Source organism: Chlorocebus sabaeus, chromosome 4 (genome assembly GCF_047675955.1).
Source record: "Chlorocebus sabaeus isolate Y175 chromosome 4, mChlSab1.0.hap1, whole genome shotgun sequence".
NCBI classification, from domain to species: Eukaryota; Metazoa; Chordata; class Mammalia; order Primates; family Cercopithecidae; genus Chlorocebus; species Chlorocebus sabaeus.
In genome coordinates, this window is record NC_132907.1 from 93,163,786 (window position 1) to 93,187,743 (window position 23,958).

Genomic DNA, 23,958 nt, shown 5'->3' on the forward strand with positions numbered 1-23,958 from the left:
ACGTTTTCCTGTTAAAACGTCACCTTGTGCTGGGGCCAGCCGTCCTCCAGGTCCGAGCCATGTGCCCCTGCTCATGGCGGGAGGGGCTGAGCAGGAAATGGGGACAGAGCTGAAACTTCTGCCCCAGCCTGGCTGGTCCCTAGCGGGGCTGAGGGGCTGCCTCGCAGGCGCTGACCTGCTTCTGGCTGTGCTGCTGGTCCTTGCCCGTGCGGGTTTCTTCAGGGCCACGGGGTGTGTCCCCCTCTCTGGCACAGGTGTCTGAAGCGGGCTGCCTGCTCCATGCTGGGGCAGGCAGGGTGGCCCCAGGGTGGATATCTGAACCTTTGCTGTTATCTTGTGGTGACCCGGGCCAATGCTGAGCTGTGGATTTTTTTTTTTAATTAAATTTTATTTTTTTTAGCTTTATGGGCAGCAGCTGTTTCATCCCTCCGCCAGCTCTGCTTCCCTTCCTGAAGTCTCAGGCTCTCCCAGGTCTGAGGTCCTGGGTCAGGTCTGAGGCCCTGAGCCATCCAGGGAATGGAGCTGGGGGCCCTCTTGTTCTCCCTCTTGTTTTTCCCATAACTTTTCCAGTGTAACAGGTTCCCCTCCGTCGGGGAGGCACAGCAGAGCAGCTGCATCCTGGTTCTCTGCCAACCATGTGGTTCTGCTCCCCTCCCCTAAGCCCCCGCCCCGGGATGGTCAGGGTCCCGCCCTGGGCCTCTCTCTGAGCCTCCGTCTGTCCTGGGACGGACTCCTGTCCCCTCCAGTCCCCTTCCTGCCCCTTCCTGCCCCCACGGCCGCTTTGCCTGCCCAGGGCCTGAGTGCAGCCTGGGGAGGGGGCTGCCTTCGGGTGTGGGGTCTGAGCCCCCGGCACATACTGTGTTCCGCCGCAGGCTCCGCGCATGGGCACCTTCATTGGCGTCTACCTGCCGTGCCTGCAGAACATCCTGGGCGTCATCCTCTTCCTGCGTCTGACGTGGATCGTGGGGGTGGCTGGTGTCCTGGAGTCCTTCCTCATCGTGGCCATGTGCTGCACCTGCGTGAGTCTCCCCGGCCAGTGTGGCTGTGCCTTCAGGCGGGGGCAGCCGGACAGTAGGGCCCTCCCCAGACACCCGTGTAGAGGTTGTTCAGCGCCATCCCCTCCACGAGAGCTGGGGCAGCTGCGGGGATGAGACGCCGCACTGGCCGGGGTTAGCGCTGGCGTGTTGATTGGCGCTGGCACCTCATTTACCCATGTCTGTGGAAAGGCATCTTGGCCAGTGGTGGGTGTTGTGGGGCGGCCTCAGGGGGCTGAGGCTTCCAAGGGAAGGGACACCCTGTGTTTTGACGACATCACCTCCAGTTTGGAAGGACCTTGGGTACTTTCAGGGGTCCTTGTCATAGGGAAAGGGGTGGGAACCAGGACACTGCATGCCTGGTGCCCGGGAGCCTCCGGGTCCTGGTTTCCCAGCCACTCCATTGAGATGGAGAGCCCTGGCGTTGGGGGCTGACTTTCGGCGGGAGCCAGGCCGTAGACCGCGCCTTGGGAGTGTTGCGACGCCGGCAGGCTCTTGGAAAGCTCTCCTCAGATGGCCGCCTGTCTTTCTGCAGACAATGCTGACCGCCATTTCCATGAGTGCGATTGCTACCAACGGCGTGGTGCCAGGTAAGGGGTGCCTGAGTCCTGTTAGAGGAGTCTGTGTGTTTCCGCACGGTAACTGGGAGGAGGCCGCTCCGCGGGGCAGAGGGGCTGCCTGGGGGTCACTGCCAGGCCTTCTGCGTGTTCTCCACTGGCTCCTCTGGCGTTTGAGCCGTGAGGTCACGGCTGTTTGGTTTTCTTCCCCATTTTGCTGCATGGTGCCCATCTCTTGTCAGGGTAGGCAGTGCCCACCGGGCAGCGGACTAGGGAGGGGGAGGCACGGGCGATTCCAGTGACGCCTGTAGCCCGGCATGTGCCATAGGCTGAGTTCTTGGAACCTGTATCTCACAAGGGAAGGTGAAGACAAAACGCTGCCCTGACTTTGTTAATTAGTAATAAATTAATTACAATACATAGTAACTAGTGAACTGAGATGTTAATTAGTAATAAATTAATTACAATATGTAATAACTAGTGAACTGAGATGATGTTCATTAGCAATAAATTAATTACAATACATAATAACTAGTGAACTGAGATGTTAATTAGTAATTAATTACAATACGTAATAACTAGTGAACTGAGATGATGTTCATTAGCAATAAATTAATTACAATATGTAATAACTAGTGAACTGAGATGATGTTCATTAGCAATAAATTAATTACAATACGTAACAACTAGTGAACTGAGATGATGTTCGTTAGCAATAAATTACAATACGTAATAACTAGTGAACTGAGATGATAATTAGCATTAAGTTAATTATAGTACGTAATAACTAGTGAGTTGAGATGATACTGTTAATTAGTAATTAATTACGTAAATAGCTAGTGTAACTGAGATGTTAATTAGTAATAAATTAATTGCAATACGTAATAACTGGTGAACCAAGATGATATTGTTAATTAGTAATAAATTGCAACACGAAATAACTAGTGAACTGAGATGATGCCACGTCTGCTCCCTAGTGCACGTGTCCTGTGCGTGTTAACGGCCGGGTTTGCTCAGCACCAGGTCCTCACGCAGCTGGCCCCCACCCCCACGGGGGCATTGCGTGGTGCTCAGTGGACTTCCCCGGCCGCAGGAGAGCACGAGGGCCCTCACTGGGGGTCTCCCTCAGCAGCCAGGGGACCAGTCTCTGCTTCTCGATGACTGCATCCGTTAGGGCCCCTTCCTCGTGCCATATGCACTGCTCAGAGCAGGGAGAGCCGCGTTCTCCAGGCAACCCTGGGGTTGCTCCCGGCTTTCCCGTCAGCCATCGCGTGCGTGGTTCACAGTCTACCAGAGAACTCCTGAACATCCTGGTTTCTCTTTTGCCTTTTTTATAAGCAAAACTTAGTGGAAGTGGGGGCTGGGGCTGCCATTGATGTACGCAGGCCTTTTTCCGGGACCTGCTGGGGCTCCTGCCCCGACCTCACCTGGTCCTTATGTCCATGAGGGCACGGTCGGTGTGGAATGTGTGCCGAGCCTCGGAAGGGGAGCGTTTACCGTGGCAGCCAGGTGTCTTCATGTGCTGCTTTGTGGTAGGCGAACACGCTCCTTCGCAGAGACAGGCCCTCCTTCACTCATGAGCGACAGCGCAGACCACACCTCGAGTCCGCGTCCAAGCGTGCCCCTGACCCGTGGCCGCGGCCTGTGTCTCCACAGCTGGCGGCTCCTACTACATGATATCGCGCTCGCTGGGACCCGAGTTCGGAGGCGCTGTCGGCCTCTGCTTCTACCTGGGCACGACGTTCGCAGGCGCCATGTATATTCTGGGGACCATCGAGATCCTTCTGGTGAGCATGCTGCTTTGGAGCGTTCCCCACCCCGCAGTCTGCGGAAGGACGCCAAGGGCCCTGCCTGACCCGCTCTGTGGCACACACAGCACACGGAGCCATCCCGCCCCCACTGCCCTGGCTGCCCCTGGGCTCTCCCTGGCAGAAGCCGTCGGGCAGCGTCCACTCCGCAGTAACCTGGGTCCCCCGTGAGCACCATTGGTGCCCTCCGCGAGGGGTGCCTGGCATGAGCTGGGTAGACGTCTGGGCTGTGGATCTGAGCCCCGCGTGGGTGCGGCCCTGCAGTCTGAGCTGTTTTAGGGGCAGGGTTGGAACTCGGCTTAGAAGAACCTCTTGCCAGGATCCCAGCCCCTTCCCTGCCTGATTGATTTGGGCACTTGGCCGAGGGTTACGGAGCCCAGCAGTGTACGGCCAGGTGATGTCATCACCTTCCCAAAACAGGCTCAAAGCACGCCCCGCATCACCTGAGCACAGCTGAGAGCTGTGGCCTGAGTTCCTTGGTCCTCGTGGGGACAGGAACCGCCCTCTCTGGCCGCTGAGCACCGCCCTTCCTGTGAGCTTCTGAAACCCGCCGTCCCCGCAGGGCTTCAGAGACGCCCACCTGAGCCCCCGTTCACAGTCTTTCTGCCCCTCCCTCCGCTGCCAGACCTGGTTCCCGGCCTCCTGGGCTCCTGCAGAGAGCCACATGGCCGAGAAGTTTCTGAAACCTTTCAGTGGGGTCGCATCCACCCCTGTCCCACCCTGAGTCCCCTGGCCATGCCCCTCGGTCTTTCCTGCCCGGGTGCCGTGGCTGCAAAGACACCGTGGTTGCCGCACTCCCCGGGTTGCCTTTGGTGGGGATGAGTGCCGTGTCCTCCACATCTACTGTACCCCCGTCCTGCCCTGGTCTTGAGGGAGCTGAGCAGCACCATCTCACATCTCTGTCCCTTGAATTTGGGCGGAACGGAGGTTGCAGCCAGCTGGTGTGGTCAGACCCAGTGTTTGTCCAGGACGTCCAGCCAGGATGGGCCGAGCTCTCTGGGCAGCAGTCACGTTCCTCTTACCAGATGTTTCTTTTGAGTGTGGATGTGCGGCCGCCCCGGGTCCTGAAGTTGCTTTATTCTCAGGTGCCCGGGTGGCTCCTAGGAAACGTGCAGGCCCCTGGCCGTCCACTGCCCGTGCGCTGACCCCCGCGGGCTCCGTCCAGCACGGATGCCTCCCGATGGCCCCAGCGCCTGGGGAGGAGGCCCCTGTGTGGTGCTGGGTGCTTGCAGGAGGGAGGGGCACTGGGGAGTTCTGTCCGGGGACGGCCTCCCAACCCGTCTTGTCCCTGCAGACATACATCTCCCCGGGTGCGGCCATCTTCCAGGCAGAGGCTGCGGGTGGCGAGGCGGCCGCCATGCTGCACAACATGCGTGTGTATGGCACGTGCACGCTGGTGCTCATGGCCCTGGTGGTCTTCGTGGGCGTCAAGTACGTCAACAAGCTGGCGCTGGTCTTCCTGGCCTGCGTCGTGCTGTCCATCCTGGCCATCTACGCCGGCGTCATCAAGTCTGCCTTCGACCCCCCGGACATCCCGTGAGTCTCGGGGCCTCTGAGCCTGGGTGGTGTGTGGGGCTGGGGCCAGGTCCCATGGGCTCTGCCCGCCTCTGGTCCGTCATCCTTGACACTGAGCTCCCCGCGAGGGGCGGGACTGGGTGTGACCATGGCGGGAACCCCTGTGGGCTCGTGCTGAGGATTATGGGAAACCCAGCCGTGAGGCGGGCCGAGGCATCCTTGTGGCCGGGTCTGAGCGTGAAGACCCTCCTCAGTGGCAGGTTTAAGGGTGGCCGGAGGCCTGAGCACGGTCCGATGGCACCGAGGGTCGTGGGCTCCCTTGTCCCTCCCAGAGGTGCTTGGAGAGGCTCTTGTCCTCTTGGAGGAGAAGCTGGGAGGCGGCCCAGGGTCCTGGAACACGGGAGTGGCCGCCAGAGCCCTCAGGAGCGGGTCCAGAAAAGGCCAGCAGCCAAGCCCCTCGAGGTTCCCAAGTTTTTGCCGTCTCCGTGTGGAGGGAGCCCCTGAAGGAATAGCCTCATAGAGGCCTCAAAACAGAGGGAGGCAGAGCAGCCGCAACCCTGCGAGCCTGTTTTAGGGAAACACAGCTCTGCCCTTCCCTGGGGCGCCCTTCCCTGGGGCGCCCTTCCCTGGGGCACCCGTCCTGAGACCCGTTGCTGATGCCTGAAGCCGTGTAGACTGTTTTCTACACACAGGCCTGGTTTACACACCAGAGGCGGCACTCCTGTGCTCTTGGCCGTTGGGACGTGGCAGGAGGGTGGCTTGGACTCAGGCACTGAGATTGTGACAGCCGACCCGGCCAGGACACCGCTGAGGGCCTCAGGCAGGAGCGACTGCAGCGTGGCTGTGTCGGCACGGGGGGTTCGCTGGGTTCCACCTCACTGGTTTCCACTGCGCAGTGGAAAGCGTGTGAATTGTACATGTCTAGAACACTTCAGTTAAGCATGTTTGGACCATGGGTGGCCGAACCATGGATGAGGGGACGGCTGTACGGTACAGCATTCCTGCTGCAGCCTGGCCCGGTCCCGGGTTCCCGGTCCTCGGCGTGATCCGTGACCCTTGCGTTCCTGCTGCAGCCTGGCTCAGGCCCAGTTCCCGGCGTGATCTGTGGCCTTCCTGTCTTGGGAGGTGCAGGGTGCCAGGAGCCACTCGCGGGTGACACCACGGGTGCCCACTGGAGGAGCCGGGTGAGGCAGTAAAAGCCACTTCAGCAGCAGCACACGGCTGTGCCTCTTTGTCCCGCCCTAGGGTCTGCCTTCTGGGGAACCGCACGCTATCTCGGCGCAGCTTTGATGCCTGCGTTAAGGCCTACGTCACCCACAACAACTCAGCCGCCTCTGCCCTCTGGGGCCTCTTCTGCAATGGCTCCCAGCCCAGCGCCACGTGTGACGAGTACTTCATCCAGAACAACGTCACCGAAATCCAGGGCATCCCGGGCGCGGCCAGCGGCGTCTTCCTGGGTGAGGCCTGCAGGGCTGCAGCAGGGGCTGGGGGTGGCGGCGGCCGGTGCTGGCCCCGGTGGACGCTGTCACTATAGAGTCGCTCTCAGGGCCCCAGTTCCTCCTGCCTGGCCGAGCCCCTCCCCAGATGCTGCTGACGAGCCTGGGGGTCCCTGTGCACACCCCTGGCAGAGCCACAGAAGCCAAACACAGTGTGGCCGGGAGACGGCCTCTGTCGTGGTCAGCAAGCTGGTCTTAAAGCCACGGATTTATGTCCACGACCACCTGGCAGCATGTGTGGGGAACTTGCTGTGTTAGTGAGGGAGCGGTGGCTGGGCGGTGACACCCCCTCTGTGCGTCCTTCCCTGATGAGAGGCTGCCCTGGACCCGCCCCAGGGGCTTGAGGAAAAGGACCCCTGGCAGGGTACACGAGACCTGCTCCAGAACCCTGGAGAGGAGGCCCGGGCTTCCCAGGAGTACGTCGTTCCGCACTGAGGCTTCTCTTTAGTGCTGACCTTCCTTCCGTAGACGCAGACAGGTAGCTTTCCCAGAGGTACCATCTCAAAAACTTGTTTGAATTGGAGCCTGCTTGCAGCGCACAAGCTGTGACCCTTCCCCTCCGGCCACCAGTGGGACCTGCCAGGGAGTGGCCTGCCCCGTGGTGCGGGCGCTGGACGGAAGGTGCCAGAAACCCATGGGATCTTCCTTGTCCGGCAGAGAACCTGTGGAGTACGTACGCGCACGCGGGGGCGTTTGTGGAGAAGAAAGGTGTGCCCTCGGTGCCTGTGGCAGAGGAGAGCCGCGCCAGCACGCTGCCCTACGTGCTCACCGACATTGCGGCCTCCTTCACCCTCCTGGTTGGCATCTACTTCCCCTCCGTGACCGGTGAGCCCGCTGCTCCAGCCGTCTCCTTCTCTTTCTTTCTCTCCCTCTCTTTTTCGCTCTGTCACCCAGGCTGGAGGGCAGTGGTGTGATCATGGCTCACTGTAGCCTCGACCTCCTAGACACAAACATTCCTCCCACCTGAGTCTCCCAAGCAGCCGGGACCCCAGGCACACGGCACCACACCCGGCTAATGTCTGTATTTTTTGTAGAGGGGGAGCAGCTGGGAGCCCAGGCACACAACACCACGTTCGGCAAATGTCTATATTTTTTGTAGAGGGGGGTCTCCCCACATTGCTCAGGCTGGTCTCAAACTCCTGAGCTCAAGCCATCCTACTCCTCCCAAAGTGCTGGGATTACAGGCGTCTTGAGTCACTGCGCCCAGCCTCTCTCCATCTTTCCCTTCCTCTGTCTCTCTGTCCATCTCTCTGTCTCTGTCATTCTGTCCTCCTGTCTCTCTCTCTCTCTCTCATCCTCCCCCTTTCCCTCTCTCTCTGTCTCTCCCTCCCTCCCTCTCTCTGTCTCTCTCTGTCTCCCTCTCCCTCCCCCAATCTCTCTCTCTGTCTCTCCCTCTGTGTGTGTGTCTCTCTCTCTGTCTCTGTCTCTCTCTCTGTGTCTCTCTCTGTGTCTGTCTCTCTCTCTCTCTCTAGTGTGTTCCTTCCTGCCCCTGCTTATCTTGCCTGTTTGGTTCAGGGGAAGCGGCTGAGGTCTCTGCTCTGTGTCCTGATGGATTCGTAAGACGCCTGTCTGCCGCTCTCCTGGGCAGGCCTGTGTCAGGAGAAGCTGTTGTAGGGTTGCTGAGAATACATGACACGCTATTAAGAGACGCCTAGGAGTGGCCTCAGTGTGAGCTCAGAGGCCGGGGACCTCGGCCCTCTGTGTCCTTCTCAAACAGTGGGCCTTGTTCCGATCGGGGGTGGGGCCCTTGGTTGTTCCCCAAGGGGTGGGGCCAGGCCCCATGCTCTCCCAGTCACACACACACGCCCCCGGCTGTCTCCACTTGGCCTTCCTGTCGGGATGGCCCTGACTGGCGCTGGCTGCTTGTGTGGCCTGGGCTGCCCTTCCAGTCCCTCCCACGTCTGCTTCTGGACTTTATCTCAGCGCATCTCAAAGCCCTGGAGCCCAGGGTCAGCCGCAGGGCCTGGCCCCAGCGCTGGCGTCTCGTGTTTACCTCACCGCCCCTGAAGGTGGGCCCGTCTCACCATGGAGGGGGTGATCAGCCCGGGTCCTCTCCGTGTGCTTCTGCTCCAGCCTACCCCGTCCGTCTGCTCTCAGCGCCGTGGGTGGAGGGTTTGGGGCAGAGCTACTGCGTGGCTCTGGGTGTCTCTGCGGTCCACCGCACCGGACTGTGCGCTCTGCCGCCTCCCAGGCCACCCCGAGCACGGGCGCTTCAGGCTGTGCCTTGGATGGGACTGAGCCCAGTGTCAAGTGGCCGCCACCGATCTGGCTTCCCGGAGCTCTGTGGGAGCCGATTGTGTGGAAATGCCCGCGGCCGTGGCTCCCTAGAGGAAGGTGGTGCCCATGTGGCACTGCAGCAGGAGGGGTCACAGCGTCTGCCCGCCTGGCTGGCTGGGCTCTGAGTCATTCTGGGGTCTCATTCCGAAAGTCCTTAGTTCCTGGGGGGCCTGTGAGCCATTGCTCAGCACCGTCCCTGGGCTGACCCTTGGTCGTGGGATTAATGCAGGCTCCAGAGGAGCCCTGGGTGTGGAGGGCGTGGGGGTCAGTGTTGGGGTCAGGCCTTGTCCTCGGGTCCAGGGGAGAGGTAAACATGCCTGGGCCTGCGTCCCCCCAGCCGCGGTCCTGCAGCGTGGGCTGGTGGAGCTTGGACTGCAGCCTCGGGAGCAGCTCACCCTCGGGGTCTCCCCAGAGACCACCTTTCCGGCTCTCTGGGCAGGGGCCGCCATCACATGGCACTGACTCCTCAGATGGGTCTTGGCAGCATTTTCCATGTTCGTAGGTATCATGGCGGGTTCAAACCGATCCGGGGACCTCAAGGATGCGCAGAAGTCCATCCCCACGGGGACCATCCTGGCCATAGTGACCACGTCTTTCATCTGTATCCTTGGAGGGGTGCAGGCGAGGGAGGTGCGGGTTCCAGCCTCTGCCTCGGGGGAGGCCCCCATGCCCTCCCCGGCTCAGCACTGTGCCCTTGGCCACTGGCGTGTGACTTCCCGGGTTAGGCCGGACTCCGACCACGTCATCCTCCCTGGGAGATGGGGCTGGGGCTGCTGTCAGGACCCCGGCTTCTTCGCCACTGTGTGATGCGATCGTAGATAAAACAGAAGCAGTCATCCTCCTGCGTGTGGACAGTGACGCGCAGCTGTGTGTGGTGCGTGCCACCGGCAGGCTGGGCCCGTGGGGCCTCTGGCTTCTCAATCCCAAGGCTGCCTCTTTCCAGCCGAGCATCATCCCCTCAGCGAGGTCCCCTGCCGATCCCTGGTGGTCAAGCACCAGGCCAGGTGTGTCTCCACCACCCCCGGGCCCTGTTCTGTGATGCTGGACAGAGCCCTGGGAGGGTGCGCTGAGGACGCGGGGGACAGAACGTGCTCGGGATGGGATGGGGTGCAGAATGGTCCCTGCCCAACTGGAGCCTGGGGCCAGCTGGCCAGCGCGTCTCCCCACCTACCCCACCCCCCTGTACCTGAGGACACTGTACCCGCAGACCCGCCTTTCCTTGACGAGAGCTGTAGATCTCTCCTGCATTGTGCTGTTTGGGGCCTGCATTGAAGGTGTGGTCTTACGAGATAAGTACGTTTCCATCTGCAGTTTTCGTGCAAAGCCTGTCGTCTTCATGGGTTTTCCTGAGGACGAGTTCGACTTTGAAATTACATCGCCCTAGGACTTCATGTCCATATACAGAGCTGAAGCCGTCCTGGTCCCAGGGTTGGGATCCCCTTGGTCTGATGTCTCTTCCCCTGGAGCCTAGAGCCTGGGGAACCGTTCAGAGCCACCTCCAAGCCCTGATGCAGCTGGGGGCACAGGCCCTTCCTGGGGAGGCCACAGGGGTGTGGACGGGTGAGGCTTGGCCCTGGGAGACCCCCAGCCCTGCTGCCAAGTGGAGAAGTAGTGGGGTCCCAGGCAGGTCGTCGCTGACCTGCATCCTCATGGGACGTGCCTGTCTGGCAGCCCCAAGGCCCCGGGGATCCTGGGTGGTCCCTGACTGAAGCTGATGCCAGGCTGGGTCTTCGCTGCTCCCAAGAGCAACCCTGAGGTGAGCAGGACCCCCTCCCCCACTGAAGACCGTCCAGAGCATTCCGGCCATGCCGGGCAGAGCCTGGTGGAGGTTTCAGCCAACGGGGACTGGAGGCCAGGCCTCAGCTTTCCAAGGAGCCGCTCCCACCACACCGGGCCCCTCGGTGGGAGAAGACGTTTTGTCTGATTTAGGCACATTTCTGAAAACCGCCCTCCCACCCGCCCGCCTGCAGGTTCGGGGAGGCCCTGCAGGGGAACCTGGTCATCGGCATGCTGGCCTGGCCCTCCCCCTGGGTCATCGTCATCGGCTCCTTCTTCTCCACCTGCGGCGCCGGCCTGCAGAGCCTCACGGGGGCACCGCGCCTGCTGCAGGCCATTGCCCGTGATGGCATCATCCCCTTCCTGCGGGTGAGCCCTGCGTCCTCGGGGAGGTGACCCTGGAAGGTCAGGGTCGGGCTCTGTTCCCCTGCGGGATCCTCACAGTGCCGTGTGTGGGGCACATGCCTGCAGCTTGGACCCCGTGGTGGTCATTCTGCCCCGGCCGTTGCTCTGAGCATGGGAGTGGTGGGTGTTGAGTGGTGGGCAGAGGCAGCTCCAGCCCTCCTGCCTGCAGGTCCCTCCGAGCGCAGCCCCGGGTGTGTCAGGAGCGGCTGTGAGGGCCCACGGCCTCGGGTCCAGAGGTGCCTGGTCTGTTGTCTGGCCAGAAGCCCCCTGCCTGCCTGCCACTCCTTTCTCTGTATGGCTGAGCTCTTCAGCCCATGGGAGGTGGCGTCACCAGCCTGCAGCCAGAGTGTGTGGCTGTTCTGAGGATGGCACAGATGCCCGCATTGGGTCCTGTCCGTGTGCTGTGCCCAGAGCTGCCGATTGTGGCTCCTCCTGCCACTCGGGCCCAGGGGAGCTGTGGGAAGGTTGTGGATGGCAGAGCCATCCTCGCCCATCGCCGGTCACTCAGCAGGGTGCCGACCCACAGGGCCTTTGTGTGGCTGCATCTTGTCAGTTCCAGCCGGGCCTCGGGCCTGGTGTCCGGGAAGGGGACGGGCACACAGACCTGCATCTTGTCAGTGCCAGCCGGGCCTCGGGCCTGGTGTCCGGGAAGGGGACGGGCACACAGACCTGCATCTTGTCAGTGCCAGCCGGGCCTCGGGCCTGGTGTCCGGGAAGGGGACGGGCACACAGACCTGCATCTTGTCAGTCCCAGCCGGGCCTCGGGCCTGGTGTCCGGGAAGGGGACAGGCACACAGACCCCGTGGGCCTCAGCTTCTGGGAGGTGAGGGCGGCCTGAGGGTGAGAAAGGTCACCACAGGGTCTGGGGAACCGTGAGTGCCCTGGAGACGCTGGTCCTGTGTTGTGTGGTCGGGGAAACTGAGGCAGGTGGGGGGCGGGCTGAGGCCGCACAGGTTGCAGGCAAGCCCGGTGTAGACGCAGCTCTGAAGGCTCCTGGGCTGCAGCCCTTTGTCAGGGCCTCTTTCCAGGCCGGCCGGGTGATGTCCCGGGGACCTACTGTGAAAGGTGGTGTCTGCTGGTCTTTGCCTTTAAGACTCATCTGGGCTGGACCTGACCAGACTGCAGCTTCTCTCCTAAAAGGGTGGTGTCAACTGCCCCATCTTCCTGCCCTTCTCCCTGCAGGTGTTTGGCCATGGGAAGGCCAACGGGGAGCCCACGTGGGCGCTGTTGCTGACGGTCCTCATCTGTGAGACTGGCATCCTTATTGCCTCCCTGGACAGCGTGGCCCCGATCCTCTCCATGTGAGCCCCCGCAGGACAGGGACCTGGGATTGGGTGTATGGGCCTGGAGCATCGGGCAGTGTGGACGGGAGACCCTGCTCAGGACAATCAGTAAACAGGCAGGGCCAGCTGTGGGCAGTCAGGATCATGCCGGGAAGGGAGTTGGGCCGGGGAAGGCAGGTGCACAGGCCTCCAGGCAGGCGCCGGCCAGGGTCTGCCGGGGACAGTGTGGCTGAACAAATGGCTGCTGGAGAAAGGACAATGGCCCATCTCTTGATGGACCAGGCGGCCACAGGATGACTGGGGCCTGAGGGGGCCTGATTCGGAGTCAGTCTGAGTCAACTTATGTACAGAGACACGGGGAGACAAGACGCAGGTGGGAGGGACAGTGATGACAAGGGTGGTCTCCCAGGTTGCAGTGACTGGGGGCTTGGAGGGGCCCAGCCGTTGCCTGTCAGTGTCTGGTCGTCCCTGCAGGTTCTTCCTCATGTGCTACCTGTTTGTGAACCTGGCCTGTGCCGTGCAGACCCTGCTACGTACCCCCAACTGGCGTCCACGCTTCAAGTTCTACCACTGGTGAGGCCGCTCAGCACAGGCGTCAGGAGCCCTGCAGGCTGGGACAGTGGGTGCCTCTGCCAGTGGGGAGGCCGCTCAGCACGGGCGTCAGGAGCCCTGCAGGCTGGGACAGTGGGTGCCTCTGCCAGTGGGGAGGCCGCTCAGCACGGGCGTCAGGAGCCCTGCAGGCTGGGACAGTGGGTGCCTCTGCCAGTGGGGAGGCCGCTCAGCATGGGCGTCAGGGGCCCTGCAGGCTGGGACACTGGGTGTCTCTGCAAGGCCAGCTGCCCTGGGCCTGAAGACCCCAGGCGGGTCCTTGACTGTTCCTTTGCGGAGTAAGCCCGTGGGAAGCTGATGAGACTGTGGCCTCTCTTTGCCTCTGTACCTGAGGAAGGCGTCTAGTTACGAGGATGCCCAGGTGTCTGTGTGCGCCTTGTACCTCCCGTGGTCAGCCAGCCCTCCCAGGCTTGGGGCGTATTCCATCAGGGCTGTGGGTCTTCTTAACTCCCCTCCTTGGGAATCAGGCGCTGGGTGGATGCTGCAGCCATGGTGTTGCGTGCACAGCCGAGGTGCTGTGTGCACGCTGAGAGCTGGAGCTGTGTACTGGGTCTTGGAGTAGCGGCTTCCACAGGGGCCCAGGGAGCCACGTCACCCTTCAGAGGTGGCTGGGTGCAGGCATGGTCGTCAGGCATCAGTGACTGTTTTCCTGGTGTTAACAGAGAGTTTCACTGAGGGAGGGGCAGTGTCCGTGTGGCATCGGGCCACCCCTGAGCCACTTGTCCCGCCCCCAGGACCCTGTCCTTCCTGGGCATGAGCCTGTGCCTGGCACTGATGTTTATCTGCTCCTGGTACTATGCGCTCTCCGCCATGCTCATCGCTGGCTGCATCTACAAGTACATCGAGTACCGCGGGTAAGCGCCGTTAGCCCCCCTCACGGACCCGGCGCACAGGATTGTGGGCCCCTCACACTATGCCCAGGGCAGCTCCCTAGAGGGGCCTCCCTGGGGCCTGAATGTCGTGTGCCGTCCTGGGGGCAGCTCGGAGCACGTCCAAGTGGGCTGTGCTGTGAAAGCCAGGGTTACCCTCCTGCCTCCAGCCAGGCCAAGGTGCCTGTACTTGTGGACAGTGTCTCCAGCCTGGAGCTCTTGTCTCGTGCCGTCCTCAGCAGGCGGTGAGCCTATGGCTGACTATTCCTGCTACGTGTCTCGCGAGGTGTCCCCAGGTTGTGCCTGTACTCACTCGGCAGCCACGGATGTCCTTCCCCGTGCCCCAGCGCCCACCCTCCCTCCCCCTGCACCCGCCTCCTTCCCGGGGTCCAGCCACTTCCCTGTCACAGGCCTTCTGCTCCCCACCCTGCGAGGAAGGCACCTCACGCATGCTGGACGTAGACCTCATTTCCTCCATAGCCATGGCACCCTCTGACCCGGTGGCTCCTGGGACGGGCTCCCTTGAGGGCAGGGGTGGGCACGGAGGCCTCCCTCCTTACCCAGGGACTCTTCCCGGGGGTCCTGTTTGCCCTGACTCACCTGCCCCCGGAAGTCCCCTCTTTCCCAGATGGGAGAGAAGCCCCCAGGCATGTGGCTGAACAAGCCCCCCGCTTCCTTTCCCGCAGTGCCGAGAAGGAGTGGGGCGACGGCATCCGCGGCCTGTCCCTGAACGCTGCCCGCTATGCCCTGCTGCGTGTGGAGCACGGGCCCCCCCACACCAAGAACTGGAGGTGAGCACCGCCCATGCCCCGTGTTCCTCAGATGCACAGAAGAGCCGTTTCTGAGGCTGGCCTTTGAGTGGGGACCTTGGAGTCTCAGGGGCCTCTTACCTTCGGCCGCTTGGGCACGGTCTGGGGTGTGAACACTGCCTGGTGCAGAACAAATTGCACAGCTGGGGGCCTTGGAGCACCGGGGGTGTCCCTGCTGCAGGGTGGGGGCGTGGGGAGCCGGCCCCTCTGCCGGCACAGCCCTGGGCTTGGGGTGGGAGAGGGTGGCTCCTGCTGAAGCAAAGGCCATCTGCAGGAAGCCTCTGCTCCTCAGGGTCTCGGCAGGGGCCTCAGGCATGTGCCCTGGGCCAGTGTCCCCTCAGGGTCTTGGCAGGGGCCTCCGGCACGTGTCCTGGGCCATTGTCTCACCTGTCCAGCATGTCACCTGTCTCACCTGTCTAACCTGCCTGTTCACCTGTCCTGCCTGGCTAGTGCCCACCTGTCCATCGGCCCTGCCTGTCCCACCTGGCTTGTGTGGCCTGTCTCACCTGTCACCTGTTCCACTTACCCCACCTGTGTTATGTCTCCCCATTCCATCTGTGTCACCTGCCCCTTTTGTCACCTGTCCTGCCTGTCATGTGTCCCCCGTCCCACCTGTGTCACGTGCCCCAGCCGTCCCGCCTGCCCTGTTGATGGGCTGTGTGCGGGTGTGCGGGTGAGTATTGCCGTGGTAACAGCCGCCCCACCCCCACTGCAGGCCCCAGGTGCTGGTGATGCTGAACCTAGACGCAGAGCAGGCTGTGAAGCACCCCCGCCTGCTGTCCTTCACGTCGCAGCTGAAGGCCGGCAAGGGCCTGACCATCGTGGGCTCGGTGCTGGAGGGGACGTACCTGGACAAGCACATGGAGGCACAGCGGGCTGAGGAGGTGGGCAGGGCAGGGTCTGGGGGCTGGGCCCCTTTCCTACCCGGGCTGCACAGGAAACGCGCCCTGGTATGTCCTCATCGCGATGTGTCAACACGGTGCCGTGCATGGTGCTGCTGTGTTTCAGCCATGGCGGTGGCTTTGAGCTAGGAGCAGTGTGCCGAGCCTGGGAGTGCCAGCTGCACCCTGGGACACTTGGGAGGCGCTGAGGGCCGTTAGCATTCCAAGGGCGAACCCTGGGACCGCCTCCTCCTGCTGTGGGTGAGCCCTGTCCAGAGGTGCAGTCATGGTTCTGCTGCAAGCTCAGTCTCCGTCTGCTGTTCGAGCTCACTGGGGGCCGCGTAAGCGTGATGCCCGTGTGCGGCCGAATTTCTGCCCACTCAGAGCTTTGTGGGGAGGGACGGGTGAGTGCCCTGGGTGTGTACCATGCTGCTACAGTCGGCTTCCCCAGGACATCGGGGCCTGAGACTTCATGTCTTCATTTCTCTGATTTTCAAACTTCTTATGGAAAGCTTCTCACTGTCCGGAAATGGAATTATGACACCATCAAAGCCCGTGGGGCCTGTCACGTCACCTGGAGTTACTTCTGCATTTCTTGCTAAAGGGGGGAGTTTCTGAGCACCCACGAGCATGATTTTCATGCCTTGAGCCTCCTTCTTCCCCCTTGTGTCTGTGGGAGTCTGTGGAACCTACACAAAGTGCCTGTTGTGGTGGTGTGTGTCTGAGGCCCCTCCCATGCGGGTGCCCCCTCTGTCCTTGCTGTGGGTCGGGAGCCAGCTTGCTGTCAGGCTCCCACTGGGGCCTTGTGGGTGTGTCCAGGCATCTGCAGCCGGCCCCGCCTGTCCATTTCTCTGCACAACCACAGCCGCACGGAGGCCCGTCCAGATCCAGGCCGGTCAGCCTAGGGGTGGGAACATAGGTCAGCGGGACCGTGGGCATGTGGACGGTAGCAGCCTCAGGTGGCATGACCTAGGGCCAGGATCCGTGGAGGTAAAACATGGCCCCCGCCCCTCCCACCACCTTGGCCACGTGGACGGCCGCCCTCTCAGGCTGCTCCACAGGGTCGCTTTTCCAGGGAAGACAGGAGATGCTGTGGGCCTTCCCTTTCCCTGACAGTGGCATCATGGCTCACCACGGGTTCAGGCATTAGCTGCTATTGACTGTGAACCCGTGGATTTAGGTATTGTGGTTTTCAGGGGCATGTTCACAGTCCTGGTCCTCGTATGTCCCTTTCCGTGTTTCTTATCCCGTGCTGGAATGGTCTTAGGAGGAATCCCGGAGTTGGAACTGCCCTGATGGTGTGGATTCTAAGAATCCTGGCACCACCTGACCTCCCTGGAGGTTTGTGAAGGCGCGTCTGTGCACACGAGGGACAGGGCCGGGATTGCAGTGACTGGGGGACAGGGCCGGGATTGCAGTGACTGGGGGGATGACGGGACGGCCTGCCACGCTCTGCCACAGTCATCACTGCCATGGGAAGAGCTGCCCTCACTTTCACTCTCACGTCTAATGCAGCTCACAGCCAGATCCTCTCCGGCCGACAGCCCTTCGGCTGGGGGCTCTGGGGCAGCCTCAGACAGAAGCCCGCTCTCGAGATGGGGACCGAGCCCACCCTGCCCCCGCTGCTCTCAGCGAGCCTTTGGCTGTGACTTAGCTGCATTGGTGGTGAGGGCTGGAACCAGCTGCAGGCCCTGCCTTCCCTTGGCTGCCTCTGGGGTGCACTGCTCTGGGGAGCTGTGTTCTCCTCCATTGTGGCTATGTTAGTGTGAAATTAGAGAAATATGGGCAAATCTTTTTTTTTTTTAGTTTTTATTTATTTATTTATTTATTTATTTATTTTTTGAGGCAGAGTCTCGCCTGTTGCCCAGGCTGCAATCTGCAGTGCAATGGTGCGATCTCAGCCCACTGCAACCTCCACATCCCGAGTTCAAGCAATTCTCCTGCCTCAGCCTTCCAAGTAGCTGGGATTACAGGTGCCCACCACCACCCCCGGCTCATTTTTGTACTTTTAGTAGAGACGGGGTTTCACCACGTTGGCCAGGCTGGTCTTGAACTCCTGAGCTCAAGTGATTCGTCTGCTTTGGCCTCCCACAGTGCTGGGATTACAGGTGTGAGCCACCGTGCCCGGCCTGAGCGAGTCTGTAAAGCATAGACTTTTCTCTAAGAAGTGTGCAGCTTCGTGACTCGTGCCGTCGCCAGGGAGGCTCACGCACGCCCTTGTGCTCTGTGTGGCACTGATTGGCGCGAAAGGGGTCCTAAGGCGCTGGCGCTCTTGCTCCCCGCTTGTAAAGGGCCTGCTGCCCTGTGGGTTGAGGTCTGTCTGCATGGAGGCCTCTGTGGCTGCCGCGCCGGGCTGGTGCGGGGACTTGTAGTAATAGGGTCCCCCGACACAGTGCTGAGTTCCTGCCAGGTCAGGGCAGTGCCGCATCCTCCTGAAACGCTGCAGTCCTGCAAGGTGGTTTTCCCAACGGTGAGGCCGGAGGAGAGGTGAGATCCCCAGCTCCGACTCCTCGGAGCCAGCACGTGGGGTGAACACAGCAGCCGGTCCTGTGGGAAGTGGCCCCCGTGACGTGGCTCCAGCACTTGGAGACCCTCAGGGCCCCTACAGTGGCTGCGTCCAAACTTGGCTGATCATGAACAGCGCTTTCCCTGGGCTCTGGTCTCCGGCCAGATGGGGGCCTGGGAACAGAGAGCCTGAATTGCCCTGCAGAGGGGTCTCGTGGGGATGAGAAGCAGCCGCATAAAGGGGCCGCTGTGCGGCCTTTGCTGAAACAGCCGTGCTTCCTGCCTTCTTCCCACGTGACCCCCGGTGCAGGCGCTTCCCGGCGCCTTCCTGCCCAGGGGCCGCTGTGTCCACCCCACAGCCTCCGCCTCCAGCTGGTCTCTGCCTCGCTGGGGCCCCTGCCTCTGCTCGCTGGCTGGCGCCCCTTGGGGGTAACATGTTCAGGCCTTTCCTGAACTAAGCAAAAGTCTCAAAGAGGAGCATATCTGCTGGCCCCACACACTGTCCCATCTTGCCCCAGGCAGCTGGGCAGAAGGTGGAGGTGTCTGGAGAGCAGGGTGTGGGCGAGGGGTGCCCAAGGAGGAGCGGGGCTGTGGGAGAACACTGGGTGTTGTTTTGTGTGTGAAGGGCTAGTGGAGCTCTAGGTGTGAGCCAGGGTAGGGGGTGAGGACACCAGTCAGGCTGACATAGGGGCCACTGGAATCTCGGCAAAGGAGGCAGGTGGTAGCTCTGGTCCCTGAGTGGCCCGGGGCTGCCGTGATGTGACAGAGACCACACGGCTCACAGCAAAGGGCGTCTATTCTCTCCCAGTTCTGGAGCCTGGGAGTCTGAGATGAAGGAGACCACAGGCCACGCTGCCTCCAGAGTCTCCTGGGAGGATCCTCACGTCTCTTCCAGCTCCTGGGGCCCCAGGCGACCCTGAGCGCCGGTCCCTCTGCCTCTGTCCACGCCTGCACGCAGCCGCCCCCTCCCAGTCTGAGAGCTCTTCCTGCCTCATCCTGTAAGGTCATTTGTCAGTGGCTTCAGGGCCCAGCTCTGACCCAGGATGCTCTCTCAAGATCATCACTTAATTACAAGGTTCTTCAATACATCCACAGAGACAGTTTTTTCAAATAAGGTCGCATTCTCAGGTTCCCGGGGCCGGGATGTGGGTATCCTCTTTTTAGGGGCCACCGTTCAAGCCACTGCAATTGCGCTCTGGGCCCTAAAATTCATATCTGATACACGTGTACAGTATGTTCACCCCATCCCAGCGTCTCCCGAAGTCTCAGCCCTGCACAGACCAGCTGAGTCCCAAGTCTCATGTAAATCTCATCGCTCAGAGCTCCCAAATCTCATCCTCTAAGCATCCAAACCAGAAGCCAGTGAAATGTGGGATCTGGTCCATCCTGGACAGAACTGCTGTGTCTGTAGATCTGTGCAAGCAAGGAAGTGGTTATCCCAGAACGCAGCAGGGGACAGTCCGGGAGAGGCATGTTTGCTCCAAAAGAGAGAATCAGGCGGGAAGGGTCACTGGTACCACACAAGGCTGAGACCCAGCAGGGCAGGCTCTGGGGTTCCAGGGCTTGAGGTTGCCCGAAGATCAGAGGGTGGAAGGCCTGTGTCCACACACGTGTGGCTTTAGTGCGTGGCAGTCCCTCGGCCACGCTTATGCGGCCCCCCCATGGAGTCGAGCCACTCAGACACCCCCGGGAGGAGACTGCACACAGCAGTGACCCCCGACCCCGGGAGGAGACTGCACACAGCAGTGACCCTCCCCCACTGCCATTGCTCTTAGGGTTGCTTCATCCTGGACCCCACGGCCTCTCTTTGAAGAGTTGCTAATTTGACCCTTTTTCGGGTGTTTCTGAGGCACCAGGTGTATGAACCTGGCCCAGAGAATCCAGTGGCGGGTGGGCCTAGGATGTTGTGGATCCCCTCAGAGAACTGCCTGGCGTTGTGTGCCCAGAGCAGCCCTCCACATCACCTGCACATGCATCAGTCGCACCTGCTCTGTGTGTCTCTCCCCAGTGTGTGAGCGCGCGTGCACACACACGCACACACACACACACACAGCGGCCTGGAGCACCGCGGCGCACCGTTGAGCTTTCGGGCCTTCCCTCCTGCCGGGTCCACGGAGCTGGTGGGGGTGCTCTGGCCACCGTGGGTGGTGGGTGTGGGTCTGCACGCCCCGCTCCTCCTTGGGGGCCGTAGCACTAACTTGTCCTGTCTCCCACAGAACATACGGTCCCTGATGGGTGCAGAGAAGGCCAAGGGTTTCTGCCAGCTGGTGGTCTCGTCCAGCCTGCGGGACGGCATGTCCCACCTGATCCAGTCGGCCGGCCTGGGCGGCCTGAAGCACAACACAGTGCTCATGGCCTGGCCTGCGTCCTGGAAGCAGGAGGACAACCCCTTCTCCTGGAAGAACTTCGTGGGTAGGTGTGGCTGGTGGCCCCTTGGCATCCTCTCACTGTCCTCTCTGCGTCCCTTCACCGTCCCCTCACTGTCCCCTCTTCCTCCCCTCAGCGTCCCTTCACTGTCCCCTCGCCGTCCCCTCACTGTCCCCTCAGCTTCCCTTCACCGTCCCCTCACTGTCCCCTCGCCATCCCCTCACTGTCCCCTCACTGTCCCCTCGCCGTCCCCTCACTGTCCCCTCACTGTCCCCTCAGCGTCCCCTCACTGTCCCCTCAGCTTCCCTTCACCGTCCCCTCACTGTCCCCTCGCCATCCCCTCACTGTCCCCTGTTCCTCCCCTCAGCGTCCCTTCACTGTCCCCTCACCGTCCCCTCACTGTCCCTTCACTGTCCCCTCACTGTCCCCTCGCCGTCCCCTCAGCGTCCCCTCACTGTCCCCTCACTGTCCCCTCACTGTCCCCTCAGCTTCCCTTCACCGTCCCCTCACTGTCCCCTGTTCCTCCCCTCAGCGTCCCTTCACTGTCCCCTCTGCGTCCCCTCACTGTCCCCTCAGCTTCCCTTCACCATCCCCTCACTGTCCCCTCAGCGTCTCTTCACTGTCCCCTGTGTCCCCTCACTGTCTCCTCGCCATCCCCTCACTGTCCCCTCGATGTCCCCTCGCCATCCCCTCGATGTCCCCTCGCCGTCCCCTCACCGTCCCCTCACTGTCCCCTCACTGTCCCCTCGCCATCCCCTCACTGTCCCCTCGATGTCCCCTCGCCATCCCCTCGATGTCCCCTCGCCGTCCCCTCGATGTCCCCTCGCCGTCCCCTCGCCATCCCCTCGATGTCCCCTCGCCGTCCCCTCGATGTCCCCTCGCCGTCCCCTCGCCGTCTCCTCGCTGTCCCCTCGCCGTCTCCTCGCTGTCCCCCCCCTCGACGTCCCCAGGCCTGTGCGCTGTCAGGTCCCGATGGGCCTCGAGGCTGCCGGCCTGAGGGTGTGTGCTCCGAGGCTGTGGAGGGCTCTGGCCCGGGGAGCGGCCATCTGAAAGTGTCCAGGCACTCCCTCCCCTTCTCCCAGAGCCCCACGGGGGCTGGGGGAGTCCCTGGGCGCATGACCAGCAACTGAACTCTGCTGTGAGTCTCTGGCTGGGCCTTGGAGGAGCTGACGGAGTGAGGGTGGGGGCTTTGCGGGGACGCCACTCACCTCGCCGTGCCCGCCCCTGCGCTGTCTGTGAGTCCCGGAGGAGGCCAGACGCTTCTGCCGAGGCCTGTCCCGCACCCTGGCCTCAGGTGACCTGCGGACGGCCGCCTCTCTCACAGACACCGTCCGCGACACCACCACCGCGCACCAGGCTCTGCTGGTGGCCAAGAACGTCGACTCGTTTCCGCAAAACCAGGAGCGCTTCAGCGGGGGCTGCATCGACGTGTGGTGGATCGTGCACGATGGCGGCATGCTCATGCTGCTGCCGTTCCTGCTGCGCCAGCACAAGGTGGGGTGCGCCGGGGACAGGGGTGGGGACAGGGACGCACTGGCCGGAGCATGGCTACCCCACGCACCGCGGGCCGGGCAGGCTCCTCCGAGGACCCGCAGCGATGCCTGCCCCGTCTCCAGGTGTGGAGGAAGTGCCGGATGCGCATCTTCACGGTGGCCCAGGTGGACGACAACAGCATCCAGATGAAGAAGGACCTGCAGATGTTCCTGTACCACCTGCGCATCAGCGCGGAGGTGGAGGTGGTGGAGATGGTGAGGCCTGCGGCTTGAGGGGAGGAGGTCAGAGGGGAAGGGGGGAGGAGGTGGGGATGGAGGGGGAGGGCTGAGGGCCTTGTGAGGTGGAGAAGAGGGATGGGGAGGGCTGTGGGCCTTGTGAGGTGGAGGTGGAGGTGGGGAGGAGAAGGTGGTGGCGATTGTGGTGGGGACTGCCGGGCCTTGTGGGGTGGTTGAGGCGGCTTGGTTTTGGAATCGCCAGGACATTGCAGAGAGCACAGAGCCCCGTGTGTCCCTGTTGACACCTCGTGTAACCTGGGTGTGGGTGTTGCCCTAGAGCCAGCGTCGGCGTCTCCGTGTCCCCCATGGTCTCGTGTCCTCTTCGGCCCGGGACCCTGTCCAGGACCTCACACCTCAGTGGTATTGCCATGGTGGGTGCACCTCTGAGCACCTCCCGTTTTGGGTGCTCTCCCCAGATGGGCTCAGTCCCACAGCTAGAAACCACACGTCAGCAGTCGGGACTGGGGTAGAAGGGCACTGGTCAGAGAGAGGCCAGGCCGCAGCCATCGCGTAGGACAGACAGGCCCTCAGTCAGCTGCAGGTGGGGCCTGGACAGAGACTCGTCCCATCCTTCAAGCCTGGAGAGGACGGGGTTGATGGGCGGAGGCCTGACGTGGGAACGCTTGCTCCAGGCCCCCAGGCATGGAGCTCTGGACCCTGGGGGTCTGGTGGGCCCCTTGTGCTGGATAGAACCATGCTATTGCTCCCTACCAGCCCACCCGGATCCACGGCTGTGCCTTCCCCTCCGGTCCTGCTGGCGGTCCTGGGACTTTGTAGGTTCTGACCCCGTGTGGATCACACCAACACCACTAGCCTTGAAGTCAGAGCCTGCAAAGTCCTGGTTTCTTCTGGCTCCCGTGACCCCAGCACACGGTTTTGCAGGCCCTCGGTGGCCTGGACTCCTGGAGGTGGGTGCTGGGAAGACAAAAAGCTGGATAGAGACTGTCATGCTGTCCCCCAGGAAGCCATCTGTGCCCCTGCAGCAGCCTGGGAGGTGCGTTCTCCCCAGCCCTGCAGCCCCCCAGCCCTGGGTATGGCAGAGGCCCCAAGCGCCTGCTCCTGGTTTGTGTCTGGCTGTGAGTGAGGCCAGGCATGGCTTCGTGCCCCGACAACCTTCTGTGTTTCTGTGTCAGTTCCCGTGGAACTCGGTTGTCCTGTGGGGCTGCTTTTCCTCTTGCCCTGTGGGACCTTTCCTAGGCCGAGGGCCGCAGGCCTGCGTGACGCCGGGCGGTTTTCTGCCCAGTTTTGTACACTGGGCTTAGTTTGCACGTGGCCGTGTCTTCGGGGACGATGGCTGGAGTTTGTCTTGCTTGGACGAGGCTTTGCAGGTTCAAGGTTGTAGGGGTTATTACTGGTGTTAATAGTTGTATGAATAACTAAAACCACTTAGTAAAATGGTAACAAAATGCTGCCTGGGAGAACCAGCCCTGCCAGGGGCCCAGGTGGGACGGCCACTGGGGCCCAGAGGAAACAGGCAAAGTGAGCCCATGGCCCCTGCTGCACCCGCAGCCGCACCCCAGCACCCCCGTGGTGCCAGAGACAGCTCACCAGCTCCTGAGCAGGGGTTGTTAGCTCTGAAGTCCGGGAACCTGCAGCCCCCAGCACCCCCGTGGTGCCAGAGACAGCTCACCAGCTCCTGAGCAGGGGTTGTTAGCTCTGAAGTCCGGGAACCTGCAGCTCCCAGCACCCCCGATGCTCCCGGCCACATCTCTGGCAGGACGGGTGCTGCCCACCCCCCTGTGGCCCTGGCCCCAGGTACAAGTGTCACCTGGCTGGAGAGGGGTGTGTGGGCCGCTGCCATTCAGTCTGGCATGCTGTTTGTTTTTTTAAAAAAAATTTGAGACAAAGTCTCGCTCTGTCCCTGAGGCTGGAACCTCCATCTCCTGGGTTCAGGCAATTCTGCCTCAGTATCCCAAGTGGCTGGGACTACAGGTGCACGTCACCACACTTGGCTAATTTTTTTTTTTTTTTTTTTGTATTTTTAGCAGAGATGGGGTT

General features: G+C 61.9%; 1 protein-coding gene across 6 annotated transcripts in view; it reads left to right on the plus strand.

The window, feature by feature from the left end:
• Positions 1 to 23,958, plus strand: part of SLC12A7 (solute carrier family 12 member 7) — a 101,644-nt gene that overhangs the window by 66,336 nt on the left and 11,350 nt on the right. For all 6 annotated transcript variants that reach the window (XM_073014850.1, XM_073014854.1, XM_073014851.1 and 3 more), the window contains exons 4-20: positions 873 to 1,019; positions 1,570 to 1,624; positions 3,248 to 3,378; positions 4,694 to 4,935; positions 6,160 to 6,371; positions 7,068 to 7,235; positions 9,190 to 9,288; positions 9,923 to 9,980; positions 10,658 to 10,832; positions 12,051 to 12,169; positions 12,626 to 12,724; positions 13,495 to 13,614; positions 14,316 to 14,420; positions 15,154 to 15,322; positions 20,041 to 20,236; positions 21,516 to 21,685; positions 21,808 to 21,939. In XM_073014850.1, the coding sequence (XP_072870951.1) occupies positions 873 to 1,019; positions 1,570 to 1,624; positions 3,248 to 3,378; positions 4,694 to 4,935; positions 6,160 to 6,371; positions 7,068 to 7,235; positions 9,190 to 9,288; positions 9,923 to 9,980; positions 10,658 to 10,832; positions 12,051 to 12,169; positions 12,626 to 12,724; positions 13,495 to 13,614; positions 14,316 to 14,420; positions 15,154 to 15,322; positions 20,041 to 20,236; positions 21,516 to 21,685; positions 21,808 to 21,939 (2,397 nt within the window). The remainder of the gene's footprint in view (positions 1 to 872; positions 1,020 to 1,569; positions 1,625 to 3,247; positions 3,379 to 4,693; positions 4,936 to 6,159; positions 6,372 to 7,067; positions 7,236 to 9,189; positions 9,289 to 9,922; positions 9,981 to 10,657; positions 10,833 to 12,050; positions 12,170 to 12,625; positions 12,725 to 13,494; positions 13,615 to 14,315; positions 14,421 to 15,153; positions 15,323 to 20,040; positions 20,237 to 21,515; positions 21,686 to 21,807; positions 21,940 to 23,958) is intronic.